This window comes from Archocentrus centrarchus, chromosome 1, assembly GCF_007364275.1.
Source record: "Archocentrus centrarchus isolate MPI-CPG fArcCen1 chromosome 1, fArcCen1, whole genome shotgun sequence".
In the NCBI taxonomy this organism is placed as follows: Eukaryota; Metazoa; Chordata; class Actinopteri; order Cichliformes; family Cichlidae; genus Archocentrus; species Archocentrus centrarchus.
The window spans coordinates 15,026,978-15,043,179 of NC_044346.1; the positions used below are offsets into that span (position 1 = coordinate 15,026,978).

The 16,202-nt window shown below is 41.5% G+C and overlaps 1 protein-coding gene across 3 annotated transcripts in view; it reads left to right on the forward strand.

The window, feature by feature from the left end:
• inpp4b (inositol polyphosphate-4-phosphatase type II B) overlaps positions 1–16,202 on the forward strand; it is a 176,929-nt gene that overhangs the window by 24,656 nt on the left and 136,071 nt on the right. For 2 of the 3 annotated variants that reach the window (XM_030741749.1, XM_030741740.1), the window contains exons 3-4: positions 1,712–1,830; positions 8,760–8,876. In XM_030741749.1, coding sequence (XP_030597609.1) covers positions 1,712–1,830; positions 8,760–8,876 — 236 coding nt within the window. Of the gene's footprint in view, positions 1–1,711; positions 1,831–2,559; positions 2,671–8,759; positions 8,877–16,202 lie in introns of those variants that run through there. The other variant, XM_030741757.1, reaches the window with a different exon arrangement.

The following is a 16,202-nucleotide window of genomic DNA, read 5'->3' on the forward strand; positions in this document are numbered from 1 at the left end:
TGTCATGAACAATGAAGCTGCTGCCAGTCAGACGCTTTACACATGGTACTGCATCTGCATTTATAATTCCATCTGTGTTGACAAGGTCTGCAACACCACTGACAGAAATGCAGCCTCAAACCGTGACAGAGCCTCCACCATGTTTACAGATGGCCGTAGACACTCACTGTTGTAGCTCTCTTCCGACCTCCTCCCTACACACTGATGACATTTGTGACCAAAAAAGTCAAATTTGGATTCATCACTCCATAAGACCTGTTGCCACTGATTTTCAGTCCAGTTCTTGTGTAATTTGACATACTTCAGCCTTTTCTCCTCGTTTCCTGTCCTTAAGAATGGCTTCTTGACAGCCACCCTTTCACTGAGCCCATTTCTGATGGGGCTTCACTGAACAGCAGATGGATCAGCTTAAGGGGCAGATGCATCTATCAGGTCCTATGTCAGGTCTTTGCTAGATTTTTTCCTCTTTCTTAAGGAAATGGCTTTCAGAAACTGTTCGTCTGTTCTACATAGTTTTTTTAGGCCTGCCACTTCTTATTTTGTCCTCCACTTGTCCAGTTTCTTCAAATTATTTAAGGACATACTGTACACCATGCCAAGACATGCCACATTTCTAGCCAATAGCTCTTCAGGAGTTGCCTTGTTGGTGCAAAAATACAATTTTATGTCTGTCAAACTGTGTTATCTTTGGCATTTTTTGTAGATTCAACTCAAGAAATGGGAACAAAGTGTTTTTGTGACATGCTGCTTGTAACAAAGTGGAAAGATACAATTTAAAATTGCTTCTTTGCATAGTTGTCTGTTTACATGTAGACACAGCACTGGTTCATCGGTTGGTTGATGTGTTTTTTTTAATCATAGGTCAGTCTTAAGTGACTTAACAAACTAAAAAAAAAAACATTACTCTGAAAAAAGGCAGGCACAAGGATTGTACTTTGGACAGCCAATGTCCAAAGCAAAACTATGAAAAACCTTCAGAAAGCCTTGAGAATTATTGCTCAAGATCACATTAAAAAAAAAAAAAAGACAAGAAAGTGGCTCCTTGGAAGCAAAATATAAAGAAATGAGGGGTGGCTCAAGATTTTCTCACAGTACAGTATATCTCAATTTATATATGTATTTGATTTTCTTCTCCAAACTTATATTGTGTTTTGGGGTTCAGGTCTCAGTGCATAAAGTAGAGCTCCTCAGTTATGGGGGAAAAAAATTCAAGGGTATTTTGGCAAGTTAATGAAATCAGGACCATGAACATGAACATTCATTGGTACCATACATTCATTGAACTTTTAACCGCTTACAGTTGTTTAATCTAAGGTGTCTCTTTTTTTTTTGGAATCACTGGAAGCCCAAATCCTGTTTGACAATCAATTAAATAGCCCTAACATACAGTACATTTAGGTGCTTGGTTCCTTTGTGATGATGTAGATGTTTAGCACTCTGTCATATGAATTTTAATACATGTTTATAAACCTACCTTGGCTGTTTTCTCCGTCCTTCCTGTATGCTTATTTGCCGTTATTCTCTGCCATCTATTGTTGTGTTCTCCATTTTTGACCTACTGTCACTTAAGTTTATATCCTAAAGGAAAATCTTTCCCTCTCATCTTTCATCCCCTTCTCCTCTCTTCTCTTCTCTCTTCTTGTCTCCTGTTTCTCTCCATCCTCTGTGCTCCCTGTCGGCTCTCCCTTCCTCCCTTTCTTCCTCTGTGTAGCCTGTAATGATCTGGTGGCCTCAGGCAGAGACAGGAAGCCCAATGCTTTGGTCCAGGTGGCTGTCATAGATCCCCACAAGCAGCACCTTGTGTCTCACGCCTGCACAGAGATAGTCGAGGTAAGGCATCACACACACACATGCGCATGTGCCATCCTCTTGCCTTTCTCTGACCTTTGATGTTGTTGTTTTGCTGTGTCTCTGGGTCACCAAGTCTTGGTTGGTATTCTCTCCATCACTGTCTGTCCTCCTTTTTCTCAACCTTGCTTTTCCGTCTGAGTCACCAAACTGGAACAGACAATGAGTCCTAACCTTCTATTTCTAATGACAGCTGAGTCCAGACATTCACATGAGTGGCTGTGTTGTGTGCCAATTATGCATTTACAGTATGTGTACAGTATGTGTTTTTGGGTTTAATTGCATGTGGGTCACAGAGTACGAGTGTTTTTGTGTTCTTTGACCTCTTTAAATTCTTCTTCTGTTACCTCCAGTGTGACAGTGTTGTTGCTGAGACAGCAGCCACACAAGTGTTTTCTGGGCAGCAACAGCTGCCCCCGTCCCACTTTGGAACACCCACCTACACACATGTGCATAGGCCAACACACACACACACACTCCTTTTTTCCCCCTTCTCCCTCCTCATATGAGGGCAAACTTTCCAGACGCATAAAAAGGAGACACTATTTCCCTCCTAATCCAGTAAAGCTAAATTAGCATAACCGTCTCTTTCAAAGACTGATTTCAACTGCTTTTCCCTTCAGTCAAGGGAGCAGCAGCGTATGTGTGTTTGTGCGTGTGTGTGTGTGTGGAAACACAGGATGTGGTAGGATATTGTATGCTGGCTCAGCCAGCTCTGCAGACACTCTGAGTGCTGCTTGAGTTTTGATTTCATTGCTGTAATGTTCAGGATTTGGAGTATGATCTGAGGATATGGACTGCTTTTGTCTTCGCAAGAAAAGGGTATGTTCGCATTCATTGTGATTTAATAAGCATGTTTTAAAGGAGAGGTTTGCAACCTTAGAGCAGAGTCTAAGACAGTCTGGAGGATTTGCTGTGCCATATATTCATTTTATTAGTCTGGATTGTGTCATAAAAGTGAGCCTCTCTTCTATTATATAAACCAGTGTATTTAAGCATCTCCCCAGAAATTGGATCAATCAGAGTACAAATATTAGTGTTATTTTGAATCAGAAGTAAAGCAAAATTGAGAAAAGATGTGTTTTTGAAAGAATCTTTGAATGAAGTTTTAATGTATTTGTGGGAACAAGTTTCTTTACAGGACAACTAGTAGGTTTTTGCACTTAATACAGAAACAGATGTTTATTAACCTGTATGACCAGAGGAAGATGTGTGTGGGTGCGTGCGTGCTGGGGAGCCTTACTCTATGTGTAGTATTTGAAGATAGCACAACTGCCACTTGTGTTTTCGCTGTTGTCACATTCCCAGGATGTCTTCTCTCAACAGCTGCTGTCGGCTTTGCTGGAGCCCGGTTTGGTTGGCTGTGTGAGAAGCTTCAGCATTATTCCTACTCCTGTAATATGTGAATCATCATGCTTTATGTGATAGAAAGGTTTAATTTTGAAGATAAATTATAGAATATGCCAGGTGCTACAAAACCCACTGAGGTCAGGGGGAAAAATTTTTATTTTTTTTATGAAAATTATATGATCAATTTTTATGTTTCATCACCCGCATATTTCAAAGGAAGTATGGACGGGGGCAGCTTTTTGGGAGGTATACATGGCTGTAAGGAGAGAAAGAGAGTCTCAAAACAAATGGAAAAAGTTGCAACCTGAAACAAAAAAATAAGGGTAGGGTTCAAATGGATTGCATTTTTTTTTTTTATTTACACCCCAATTTTTTTGGAAATGGGGTTGCAGTACAGAAGTGGAACACACTATTTTAACTTGACCCATTTCATCTCCATAAAGGAAGTTTATGTCTCAGTGGGGATACTGCATCTTAATCTGCAGTTGGTAAAACAGAAAAGGACAAGTGACAGCTCAAGTGCAACAAGAATCATTTTGGACAAATTGTATTGAAGCTGCCAGCACACACACACAAAAAGAATTGCCATCTGGTATTTTGCTGAATGTTCAGAGAAAAGAGATGTCCGTTCTATAGAAATTGCAAGTCCTTTGTTTTCCACATGTGTATGCTTTCTCTATCTTGAGGCTGACACAAGAGAGAGAAATTGGGATGGAAAGAGCTGCATTTTCTGCCAATCCCTAATACTTCTGTGTAGGAAAATCCCTTTCCTTAAACACGGGCAATGGGTCCAGGAGTGGTGGTACTTGAGGGGATTTGACGTCACGCAACAGCAGAGGATAAAACAGCCTTTGATGCCAAGCTAGTCGAGCAAAGAACCCCCTGCGTGGAACAAGTCCAAAAGTCTAGTCTCTCTGTGTATACGTAATTATGAATGGTCAAGGAAAGGGAAAAAAAACGCCCAGTGCAGCGAAACTCAACCCAGAATATTTGCACTTCCCCCTCATCCCAATCGCATACAAACACACACGCCCTCTTAATGGCCTAAATTGGTTGTTCCACAGAGATTTGCAAACCAAACTGACAAAAAGACAAGAGCGGGGCAGCTGCCTCCCATAGCATATGTTGACCACTTGTATGACAGCCTGGCTCACGTCTTTGTGTAAATGGAGACAGCATTACCACTTTAGCTCATCTCAGCCCATCAGCAGCTCTAAGAAGATTCAGCTGCAGCTGAGGCTGCCAAGCATGCTGGTAAGTCTGAATGAGGCATATTCAACGTGCCAGAGAGGGAGGTGTAACGGATTATGTCTGTGTACCTGCACATTCTGGAGTATAATGGTCAAGTCTGTCTTTTTGTCAGTGTATAGTGCAGATAAGATCCCCATTTGCTCTGGGCTCAAAGCAGTGCATTGATTCCACTGTGTGTGTACCCACTGTGCTCAATCAGGCTGTGTGTTTAGAACATTAGTGTACACAAACCACACCGCTTCATGGCTGGGTGGCAAAATGGCACCAGGCGTCAAGACTAATATTACCATGTCTAGAGACATGAAATCAGAAGCAATAGACTTGTTTTATTTCCCCTCCGTCAGCCCAGGGAAGATTTCTGAAGGATCAGTGGGGTTAGTGGTGTGGTGAGGAGGTGGTTTTTGTGTGTTCCCTCTGTGTGTGAGTGTGCAGTCAGACACATACTGTAATTCTGCCTTTTTGTGTTTAGCACGCTGTTGTTTTTAGGGAGACTTTAGATTCGGGCTCTTCGAGCTCTGAAACCCTGTATTGTCTAAGGCTCTTCACTTGATGTGTCAATCTCGGCTGAGCTAGAGAAAATCAGTTGAGACATTCATTCAGTGCTGACTTTTAAACTCATTCTGAAGAAATGATAGACCATTGTGTGGGCATGTTTGGGGTGATGGGTGAAAACACTTGAACACATCCGCTAAACCACAAAATTATCTCAATAGGGTATGTAACCACAACACCTGCTTGAGAGCCTTTGTTCAGACCATATCCTTCATTCTCTGCTCTTCTTTTTTCTGTCTCCATACACTACTAACTGACACAATTAACTGGTGCTGAAAAATTGCCTGTTTAAATAAATCTGTGGTATGTCAAAGCGCTGAAGTAACTTTTCTTGCCAGGAAATCATATTTTGATGGTTTGTGGTATGATCAACAAAGCAGAAACCAAATTGCAATTTGTGAGCTATCCACTCCAAAGCCATCTCCCCGTGCAGCTTTTCACAGCTTAGTACTTCTGCTTCATTTAGATTATTCCCTTGAATTCCTGTTCTGACCGCGCACGCACGCCTATCTGCGATGCACGCTTGATCTCGTCCGCTGCGTCAAAATGTTGACCTTTCAACTTAAATTTTATTTTGGGGAAGAGGGCAGTTTAGCCAAAAAGTCCCAGCCTTTTCAATACACTGTGATGTTAAGGTGCAGCTGTGTGGACAGTCTGACCCAGGGACACAAATTCACAGTGCAATCCAGAAAAAAAAGCTACAAGCACAGTTTGGTCAGGCTCCTGATGTTGAAGTGCCGCCTTTAGTTTTGGACACTATAGTTCGTCGACTGCTGTTTAGTGTCTGGGCCTCAGAGACCCAGCTCTCATCATAAGTAAGGATTCTAGACATGAAGGATGGGTAATTCTGGCATAGAAGTTGATGTAAAATTGCAAATGTGCAAGGACAAGTAGCCAGAAATGATGGACAGGTTTTCTTTATTAAAAAAAAAAAAAAAAAAAAAAAGTGGAAGCACTGGAAATGGTGCCAAGCCCACAAGGAGACAACCTCAAAGGAATGAGTGGCCAGTTTTTAATTAGTACGAACTTTTTGATTGCACCTTCTATAACTATTATACTATCTATGGAACAGTTACACAAAACAGCTCAATAGTTTGTATTGCAGATTAATTTATGTAAATCTGAGTTTTGTGCACTGAAATGTGGTATATAACTTTGCACACTAAATATTTTATATGGGATTTTACCAACTTATGTCAGATCAGAATATGTACAACATCATATTTATTTCAGCTATACTACCCAGTCTTACTTTCTATGCTAATGGGGATTTTTTTTTTTTTACTTAAGGGTGTGTCCATACATTCAAGTGTGGCTGCCAGTCAGTCTGTATCAGTCTCATTACCAGTCCCCAATCTGCTTCCACACAGTCCCAGAGGACTGTGTTCTAGAGACGCCCATCAGAGCTGTGCAAAGGAACAGGAAACCCCCAGTGTAAACACACAATGCTTTGAATTGCTTCAGATAGACAACACCAAGTGATTAAACAGTTCTTGAGTCTTCCCAGGAAAGCCCCTCAGCTCCTGGAACAATACATTTTATTCCTTAAGTTGGAGGAATAAAATGTATTGCTGTGTTTGTCAGCAGGAATACGCAGAAGTAAACAAGCCAACAGCCAACTATAAATTTGTTGGCCCACATTTGGATCACTTCTTTAAAAAACAACAACATGCAATATACAGCGCATTGGCCTTAGTGGAAGGCTGCACTCCCTGGGTGCCAATCAAGTTTTTAATTAGAATGTATTGCAGACTACTGTATATGCACACTGAAAGTTATTTTATTTTTAAAAACATTTTACACGTGAGATTTATTTAAAAGAAATTTATGAATGTTAGAGAGATGCCTTAAAAGTTGTATCAGCTAGGACTGACCTAAGGCATTATTGATATAAATTATCAATGATTCTGTCTTATCTTGCCTACTTGCCTCTAAATTCTCTGGCTTTTTATCTAATCAGTAGCAGATAAAGTAGTTCTTAAGTGTGACTTTAACACTTCTATAACCATATTTGAGGAAGTGATTCGGCTATTTACCTCAGTGTCACATGCCTACAGAACGGAGGAGCGATGGATAAATAAGCTTCGCGTGCACAGGTTGATTATCTTGTTAATACTGCTGCTGCCTCACTGCAGATGACATTCGATACTGCAAGAGCATCAACTAAGAGGAGAAAAAGGAAATGACATTACACTAATTTCAGTTACTGATGAAGCTCAGACATAAAAAAAGTAAATAAAAATGTGGTAAACTCTCATGATGCCACAGCTCATCCATCCATCATCCATCTTCTTCCGCTTATCCAATTCAGGGTCGCGGGGGGGGGGGGGGGGGGGGGGGGGGGGCGAAGTCTGCCCCAGCTGTCACAGGGTGAGAGGCAGGGTACACCCCGGACAGGTCGACAGCTTATTCAGTTCCATTTAATTTGATTTTTTTATGGCACAAATTCACAGCAGGAGGCATTTCACATTGTAAGATACGGACAAAGAAAAGCACAACGATTTAACCATCCCCTATGAGCAGTCACTGGGCAAAAGTAAAGAGGGGGAAAAAAATGCTTTTAAGAGGAAGAAACCTCCAGCAGAACCAGGCTCAGGGAGAGCTGCCCCCTGCTGCGACTGACTGGCGTGAAGGGAAGAGAAGAGAGAAAAGGAGAGCGAAGCAAGACAGCAACAATATTACAATAAACCCTCAGCGTTTTGGTGGAGCCAGCTACTGCTTATTAGTAACATGTAGCTCCAGAGTCACAGATATTTCCAGAAAGATAAAGGGACGAGCAGGGATAGATGGGGCAAGACACAGACTATGCCAAACTACTGCTAAATCAATCATAAAGCATAGAGACCAAAACAAACTGATCCTATTGATCGTCTTGCAGCTTTTAAAAAAGTTTAAAATACGCTTAAAGGTAAGAACAGTTTTTTTTTTTAATATAACAACAATTTCCTTTGTTTTGATGCATAATGGAAGCGGAGGCATATCACCATGATACTGTCAGTAAATATCACCATTCTCCTTTTTCAACATGTTGCTGAATAAGTGAAATCTTGTAGAAACCGGCACATAGACTCTCTTTATTTCATGATACTGCTTGTCTGCTGTTTTGCTCGTTTCGTTGTGCTTTGTTTTTAGAAAGGTTTTGGTGTTAAAGCAAATACTGCTCACACCCTTGTTAGCTGGTGTGGAATGAAAGGAATGTCTCCTAAGGACATGGCAAAACAAGCACAGCAGAAGTTAAAGGTGGTGACTTGTGTATTGTGATTTCAGGGAGGTTGTGAGCAAATATTGGCTAATGCCATGCTGCCTTCTGGTGTTTGAACGCCCAGCGCTGTCTGCTGTGTTTGGTTTAATCCCACTGCCTGCCTGCCACTGCATCAGCTTACCTGTCAACATTTTTTTTTTTTTGCTCCTGATCTGCAGCCTCAGTTGGCAGAATGTATTTATGCCACACCTTCAGGTAGACCCACCAGCGAGAGCTCTATCTTCTTTTTTTTTTTTTTTGTGCCCAGGAGAGGCAGCAGGAAAAGGCGAGAGGAATGGAGAGAAATGCAGGAGGAGGAAGGGGGCAGACTGAGCCCAGCTGCTGGCTCATGTACCCATCCGAGTCTCCCTCCTTTTTTTCCCCACATTCAGCTTCCTCCTTTTTCATGTACATCTGTGTTGCAGTACAAATGCGCATAATCACACATGTGCACACACACATACACACACATACTGTAGCTCACTATATTTCTGTGTTGTTCCTCTCTCTCTGCCAGGCGAACAAAGACCCACTGTTTCTGACGGGGGTGACCTTCCCTTCAGAGTATCCTGCTAGCCCAGAGACGCTAGTGAAACTAAGCGTGTACGATGCAAAGGACAAGACCCAGGAATCAGTGAGTAAACACTTTTGCTCGGCGTGTGCATGTGTTGTGTATGTGTGTATGTTAAAAATCCAGCGGGTAAGAAACGGAGCTATAACGATGACAGTGTGTTCAAAGCCACTTGTGAAGCAGTCATCTCTAGAGTGTAGGTTTTGCTGTACCGAGCTTTAAACTTTACAGGGGAGGATCATTAAAAGAAATACGGTTTCGGAATCTCATTATGTTTAAATTTATCCTACTGATTTGGAGGTGCAAAGAGTTGTGTGCTGATTTATAGAATTGAATCGCGGCCGTATGGTAGTAATCATTCCAGTCAGTCTTAGACCAAAACTTTTGCTTTGAGTTTTGAAGGAAAAGGGTGTGAAGCCTTCAGTGAGCATCTGTGCATGGCACTGATCCCACGGGAAAACCAGCCAGTACGTCAGTGGGAATGGAAAAGAGAGCCAGACATAGAATCCTGAATGGGCCGGGCCCTCTGATTTAGACGTTTAAAACAGACTTTATAACAGCCTCTTCAGTGTGCACACACGTTTGATCTTAATCAACCACCCCACTCAACCCTGTGTGCCAAGATCTTAATTTGGCATAACTTACTATGAAACATTCATGAGCTTTATGATGAGTTAGGACTTCAATATAGCCGTGGTTAGTATTTGCAAATGTATTACTTTAAGGCCTCTGATTTTGCGTCGGCACAAGGCCAGCAGTAGCACAAACATGGTTCCAGTGTGTTTGTGGACCGGAGCTGTGTTTGCTCTAGTGTGCAAACACACTGGGGCCTTTTTTTTTTTTTTTTTTTTTTTTTTTTTTTGCACTTACTGTGTGGCTGCATGTAGCTTGAAATGATCTACTTGAACAATCTTCTACTTGTCTTGGCATGAAACAACATCGTGTTTTTCCACCTGTGGTTACCACTTCCAAAAGTAAGTAAAATCTTAAATTTAGTACCTCATAGAGGTAACTTCAATAGCAATGAATTTTTCTAGACTACTCGAAGGACTTACTACAAAAAAACCTTCACTCATTCACACACACACACACACACACACACACACACACACACACACACACAAGTGTGTTTTGCTATCTTTGTGGGGAATTTCCATTGACTTCCATTCATTTCTACAGCCTAAACCTTACCTTTACCCTTTTCCTAACCCTAACCATCACATACCTAACCCTAACCCTAACCTAAACTCAATTCATACCTTAGCCCTAACTCTGACCCCTGACCCAAAAACAGGGTTTCCCCTTGTGGGGACAAGGTTCCAGTCCCCACAAGGAGCAATTGGTCCCCACAACGTAGTATATGTCAGGAAAATTGTCCCCACAAGGTATTATGAACATACGCACACACACACACACACACACACACACACAGCTTTTTAATGCTATCAAACACACTCTTACGCACTGATGAAGGCATCAGTTCAGTATTTTGATTAAGGACACACTGACATACGGACTAGAGGAGCTGAAGATTGAACCACCAACCTTCCGATTAGTAGATGACTCCACTCTTCCTCCTGAGCCACATCTCCGCCCTATGAAACTGGAATAGCACTGGTGAGGAATTTTGGATCATTCCTCCCTATAAAACCGTTTCAACTGATTAACATTTCTGGTTTTTGTCATTGAACAGCTTTCGTCAGATCATGCCAAACCATCTTGCTTAAGTTTAGGACTCTGATGTGGCCTTTCCAAACAAGTGATTTATTTTTTTTACATTTTCACTCATTTTACAGTATTTCTTTATTTGTTGGCTTTGGGTCATTGCAAAACCCAACCTCCCAAGTCATGAAGTGCCATCCTGACATTCTCCTGCAAAAGCTGAATTAATTTTTCCCTCAATGGTTGTAACGTGGGATTTATGATCTTGCATTGCTGTCCATTTGCGTAGGAGTCTGGTTTCACAAAGAGAGGGATTTGGGGAATTCAACCTATGCAGAGGCTATGCAAATGCATTTGCAATCCTCCAAAAAACAGTACATAGCCCTAAGGCACCAACAATATGAGTTATGTGTAAATTCTGAGTGGTGAAAAAGCTGGCTTGATAAGTTACCCACAAAATGGTGCAATAGGCACCAATTCCCCTATGACCCTTAACTAAAGCAGTCAATCCATCCATCCATCCATCCATCCATCCATCCATCCATCCATCCATCCATCCATCCATCCATCCATCCATCCATCCATCTTTTTTCTTAACCACTTATTCACTTATTCAGAGTGCAGAGGAGCTGGAGCTTAACTGTCATAGTAAACATTGGACAAGTCAACAATTGGTTACAGATCTAGGGCTTTCTTCTTTTTTATATTATGACTTCCGTCTTCTATAAAGCAGGGGCTAAGTTAGAGGACCAACAGCAGCACAAACACAAACAAGAGTAGCCCACATTACTGGTTCTTCCATGTATTTTCTTTACACCACCCCCTGGTGACAGCACACAGCTAACAATATGTGGAAGTGAGTCTGCAAAGGTCTGTGCAGCACCTACAGGGTATCATGGGGCTCCCTTCTTACTTTAGGTGAGCTATCAACTTTTGAACTACCTGTTTCAGAGAGAAGGGAGTGTGTTATAAGGATTTACAACACTCAGTTTTGAAAAAAAAAAATGAACAAACAAACTATTATCACACAATATTCTGTCCCTGTTTTACTGAAGACATGAAAACATAACAACCATGAGGTTTCAATTTCCATGAAAGTGGCAAGAACATTCTGGAACTGCTGGGGTGAGCTTTATAAACTCTCTATAGGCTCCTCTTGTTAGTGTTTTTCTTTTACATGTGCGATACAGTGATACCAGAACTGGCAAGCAGGAAAAAAAGAGAGAAAAAAGGGGAGAAAATAGGAGAAAAGACACATCCATCATCAACTGTTGCAACTGCAAGAAAATGCATACAAAAACAAAGAACAAAAGCAAAACAAAAAGCAAAATGGATATACAAACAATCTTGTTGTGGTGTATGTGTGAGAGGGAGTGAGAGAGTGTGAATGTCTGTGGATGAGAAGGGTGAGAAGCTGCAACGATGCCCCTTGGCAGCCAGAAGCAGACAGAGAAAAACCTAGGAGAGCCGGGCCATCTGAAGACCTGAGGCCACACATCCCGATGGCAACCAAGTGCACATCCCAGAAGAGGAAGGAGGGAGGCCCTAGACGGAGACCCTACAGCCAAAGGGCAAGAGAACCAGAGGCAACTGGCAGCCCACCCCTCCAGAACAGGGCCCCAGGCACCCGAGAGCCACCCGACAGCCAGCACAACCCCCTCCCCAACTGCACCGCAGAGGTCTGTGCACCCCCAGACCACAACCCCCAAGGGAGCAGGCCAAGAACCACACCAAAACATCTGGCCACGCACCCCGGAACCAACATGTACCCAACCAACATGTAACCAACATGTACAGGGAATGGTAGGGAGGGGTAACCTCCACGCTCCACAACCATGTCCTCCACATTTACTAAAATGGCAGCATAGATAGTTTAATCTTATGCCCCCCCCCCCAAATCGCTGCTTCAATCTGTTTTACTCTGTTAGCTCTCGTGTAGTTTAATCTTGGTTACCTCAGAATAACTCTCATAATAAATGGATTCTAATTTGTTTATTTTTAGACTATGTAAATACATTGCAGGTACAGATCTCTTATTTGTGTCGAGTCACCCTCTAAACTCTGCCTGACCTCAATATTTCACCCCATGGTTCTTCAAAGAGCAGCTCTCTGTGGGAACCTGGGCAACTGGGGGGGGGGGGGGGGGGGGGGGGGGGCACAGATGGTTCTTGTGGCATTATCACTGTCCCATAAAAAAATACACACAGACATGACGTGCAGTTTAACAGCTTCAAGCTTCCCTAAAACCATCAGTTTGCTTGACTGGACCCACGCTGGTGGATCTGAAATCAATCTCAGTACTTACAGATCAAATTTTATCAACTTAATGTTGATAAAATCATTCTTAAAATATTTTAAGAATGCCTTGAAGAAAAAAAAATGTTCAAGGTAAGTGCCATTCAAAGGTTCTTTGATATCCAGGCGGTGGACAAAATATTTGGTTTTATTAAGTACTTTAGTATTTGGGGATTTTTAGTGTCTGTCTTCTGTGCTGTCCTTCACTCTCTGTGACTGATATTTCTCAATAGTTCCTGTCAGACTGTCAAAAGTATCACTGATAAAGCGCACAACATTTCACTCAAGCTTTGCTTTTAGAGCTTTATGCTAAACAAATAGCCTTATAGACAGATCCTATTTAGCATTTCTTATTTTTATATGCTTCACTCAACTCATTCCACCCCCAAAAAAGTGCAGACCTTATAACTTACTGAGACTGCTTAGGAAAAAAAAACCTGTGACCATTAAAACAATGCTTTGCATAGTGCCCCTGCAATAGATCTTTCTGTCTTTTCTTTCTTTTTCTTTTTTTTTCCTGGTGCCGGAGCTCTTGCGCTTAGATTTCCGGCTCCACTCGGCCGGGCACAGCGTACTTGTCTGGGTCTCATTAGAGAGGGTTTAGCTGACACAGGCATGACCCTGAACATGAGCTGGCACAATGCGTCAGCCCCTGGTTGCTTAAGTGGCAGATCGAGAATCACTCAGTCAAGGCTCAGTCATTTAATGTTTCTTTTTTTTTTTTTTTTGCCCCTTTGCAAGAGTGAACATGGGGCAATTTGCTGTGTTTGTGTGTGTGTTTTACAAATCGTCTGTCAAAAGTTTTACATATCACTTTCAGCTTTGATAGCAGATGTTGTGCCACCAGCTGATTCACTGCAGTGGAACGCAGAAAAGCACACATGGTTAGAAACAGAATACATACAGATGTAGCACATTTGCAGTTTTGCGTTATGTGCCATGCCATCTATTATCATATTGTACCTACCATAAAAGTTTTGGAGTGGAAATAAGGGGTGTGGAAATCGAAACCGCGAGGGGGGAGGAAACTGATGGAGTGAGGTTTATAGATGACTGCTTTAACAGTGGTAGAAGACCTAAGAATTTCATAGTAGGATGATTTTACCTGTGCCTTGGGCTTCCCATTTAGATATTGTAAGATGACACTGGCTTTGTGGTCATGAATATTTGAGAATGCACACAGGCATGAGAAAATGATAAGTCAGGGAGCAGAGGTGTGAGATGGAGTAAAAACGGATTCGATATCAGCCAGGTGTAAATGATCCCACCCTTGAGCCTAGTTGTCAAAGCATGACAGCCTAGCCTTTCTTTGTCACCGATGTCTTAAGTGCAACTCCACTTTGAACGGCTCAGAGGTGGAATAAATTCCCCCTTTCATCTCACATTCTCATCACTGAATCAAGAAATGTGCTTTGTGACTGGAAAAAAAAGTTGTACTTTACAAGGATAACTCCACTTAAATTGATTTTATTATCAGCTCAGCTAAATATTTAAGGACACGATGAATTTAAATAATATGTTGTTTCTTTTATGGTGTTTAAATGAGAGATAAGAAAAACACCACTGCTGTCATGGTACAAAGCACAAAATGATCATTTCATTTTGAATACACAGCAGCAGAGCACTTGTTTTCTTCCCAGTTAGTTTCAAGTTCATATGTAGATAGTAGTGTGCAAAAGTTTTGAGCCACCACTCATTTCGTTCTATTTTGGTTCCAAGGAGATTTTCTGGCTTCGGGTTTCTGGTCCCAAAGTGCAGAACAACACAGTTTAAAAAAAAAAAAAGCTTTGTTCCAGCATCCATGACTCAGATGAACAAATCATACCTACATGAACCTGTGTGAATTCTCTATTATTTATTTATTTATCCAGTATTTTGTATTATGCTTATCTAAAGGTGCCTGTGAGGATGGCTGACTCACTACTGCAGCCCAAATCAACCTACAGATACAAACAAATGAACCTGAAACTGAATCTTGTAATTTTTTTTTTAAAGTGATCTTGAGCAGTAGCTCTCCACACATTTTGAAGGTCCAGTCCTTCTACCTGACCATTTTCAAGAAATGGTTTTCATTTTTTAAACTACTAAACACTGACCTATGAATCCTTCAGGCATAAAAAGCCACAGATTCAAGGCATGAATCAGTGTTTTGTCTACCCCCAACAATTTAGCAACGAACCAGTTTAACTCATTTTATATTTTTATATTTGTATATTTGAGTTGAATCTGTGAAAAAAATGCCAAAGATAACACAGTTTAACAGACATTTTATTTTTGCACAAACAAGGTGATTCCCAAAGATCTATTAGCTGAAAATTTGGCATATCTCAGCATGATATCCAGTGTGTCCTTCAAAACTTTGAGGAAACTGGAAACTGGAGGAGAAAAGAGGACCTGGCAAGCCTAAAAAAATCCTATCTACAGAAAATGAACAGTATCTGTCTAAGAAATAGGAAAAAAGCTGACACAGGACCCGAGAGATGCATCTGGCCCTTCAGCTGATCCATCTACTGTTCGCTGAAGCCTCATAGGAAATGGTCTCAGTGGAAGGGTGGCTGTCAAGAAGCCATTATTAAGGAAGGGAAACAGGGGGAAAAGGCTGAGGTATGCCAAATTAAATAAGAACTGGACTGAACATCAGTGGCAACAGGTCTCATGGAGTGTTGAATCCAAATTTAAATTTTTTTTGTTCAAATCATCATCAATATATACAGAGGAGGTCAGGAGAGAGGTTCAACAGTGAGTGTCTACAGCCATGGTGGAGGCTCTGGTCATGGTTTGAGGCTGCATTTCAGCCAGTAGTGTTGGACATCTTTTTAAAATTGATGGAATTATGAATGCAGAAAAGTACCATCAGATGCATTATCACGTGTAGTGTTTGATTGGCAGCTGTTTCATTTTTTGGCACGACAATGATCCCAAATACACTGCTACACTAAAAGCATACCTGGATAGAAACACACACAATGGAACACTATCACCTCCCAAGAGTCCAGACCTCAATATTATTGATGCAGTGTGAGATAATCTTGACAGAGAATAGAACAAAAGGCAGCCAACATCCAACGAAGAGCTTTGAATGTCCTTCAGGAAGCCTGGAGAACTATTCCTGAAGACTACCTAAGGAGATTCCAAGAAAGTTTGCCTAAGAGAGTTCAGGCTGTGATGAAGAATCGAAGCGGTCATACCAGATATTGACTTTAATACTCATTATAATTGCGCAAACTAAACGTTTGCCTTATATGCTGTATTTTCAAGTAGGGTTGCATGTTTCAGTAAATTGCTGCATGTATTTCCCATTTTCCTTGCAAAATATAAAGATATTAGGGGTGGTTCAAGGCTCTTGCACAGCACTACATAATACAGCTTTCATCTATATTGGAGATTGGAATGAAAGATGTGGCAAGACGCACAGTTCAGGGCTCTTGGGTT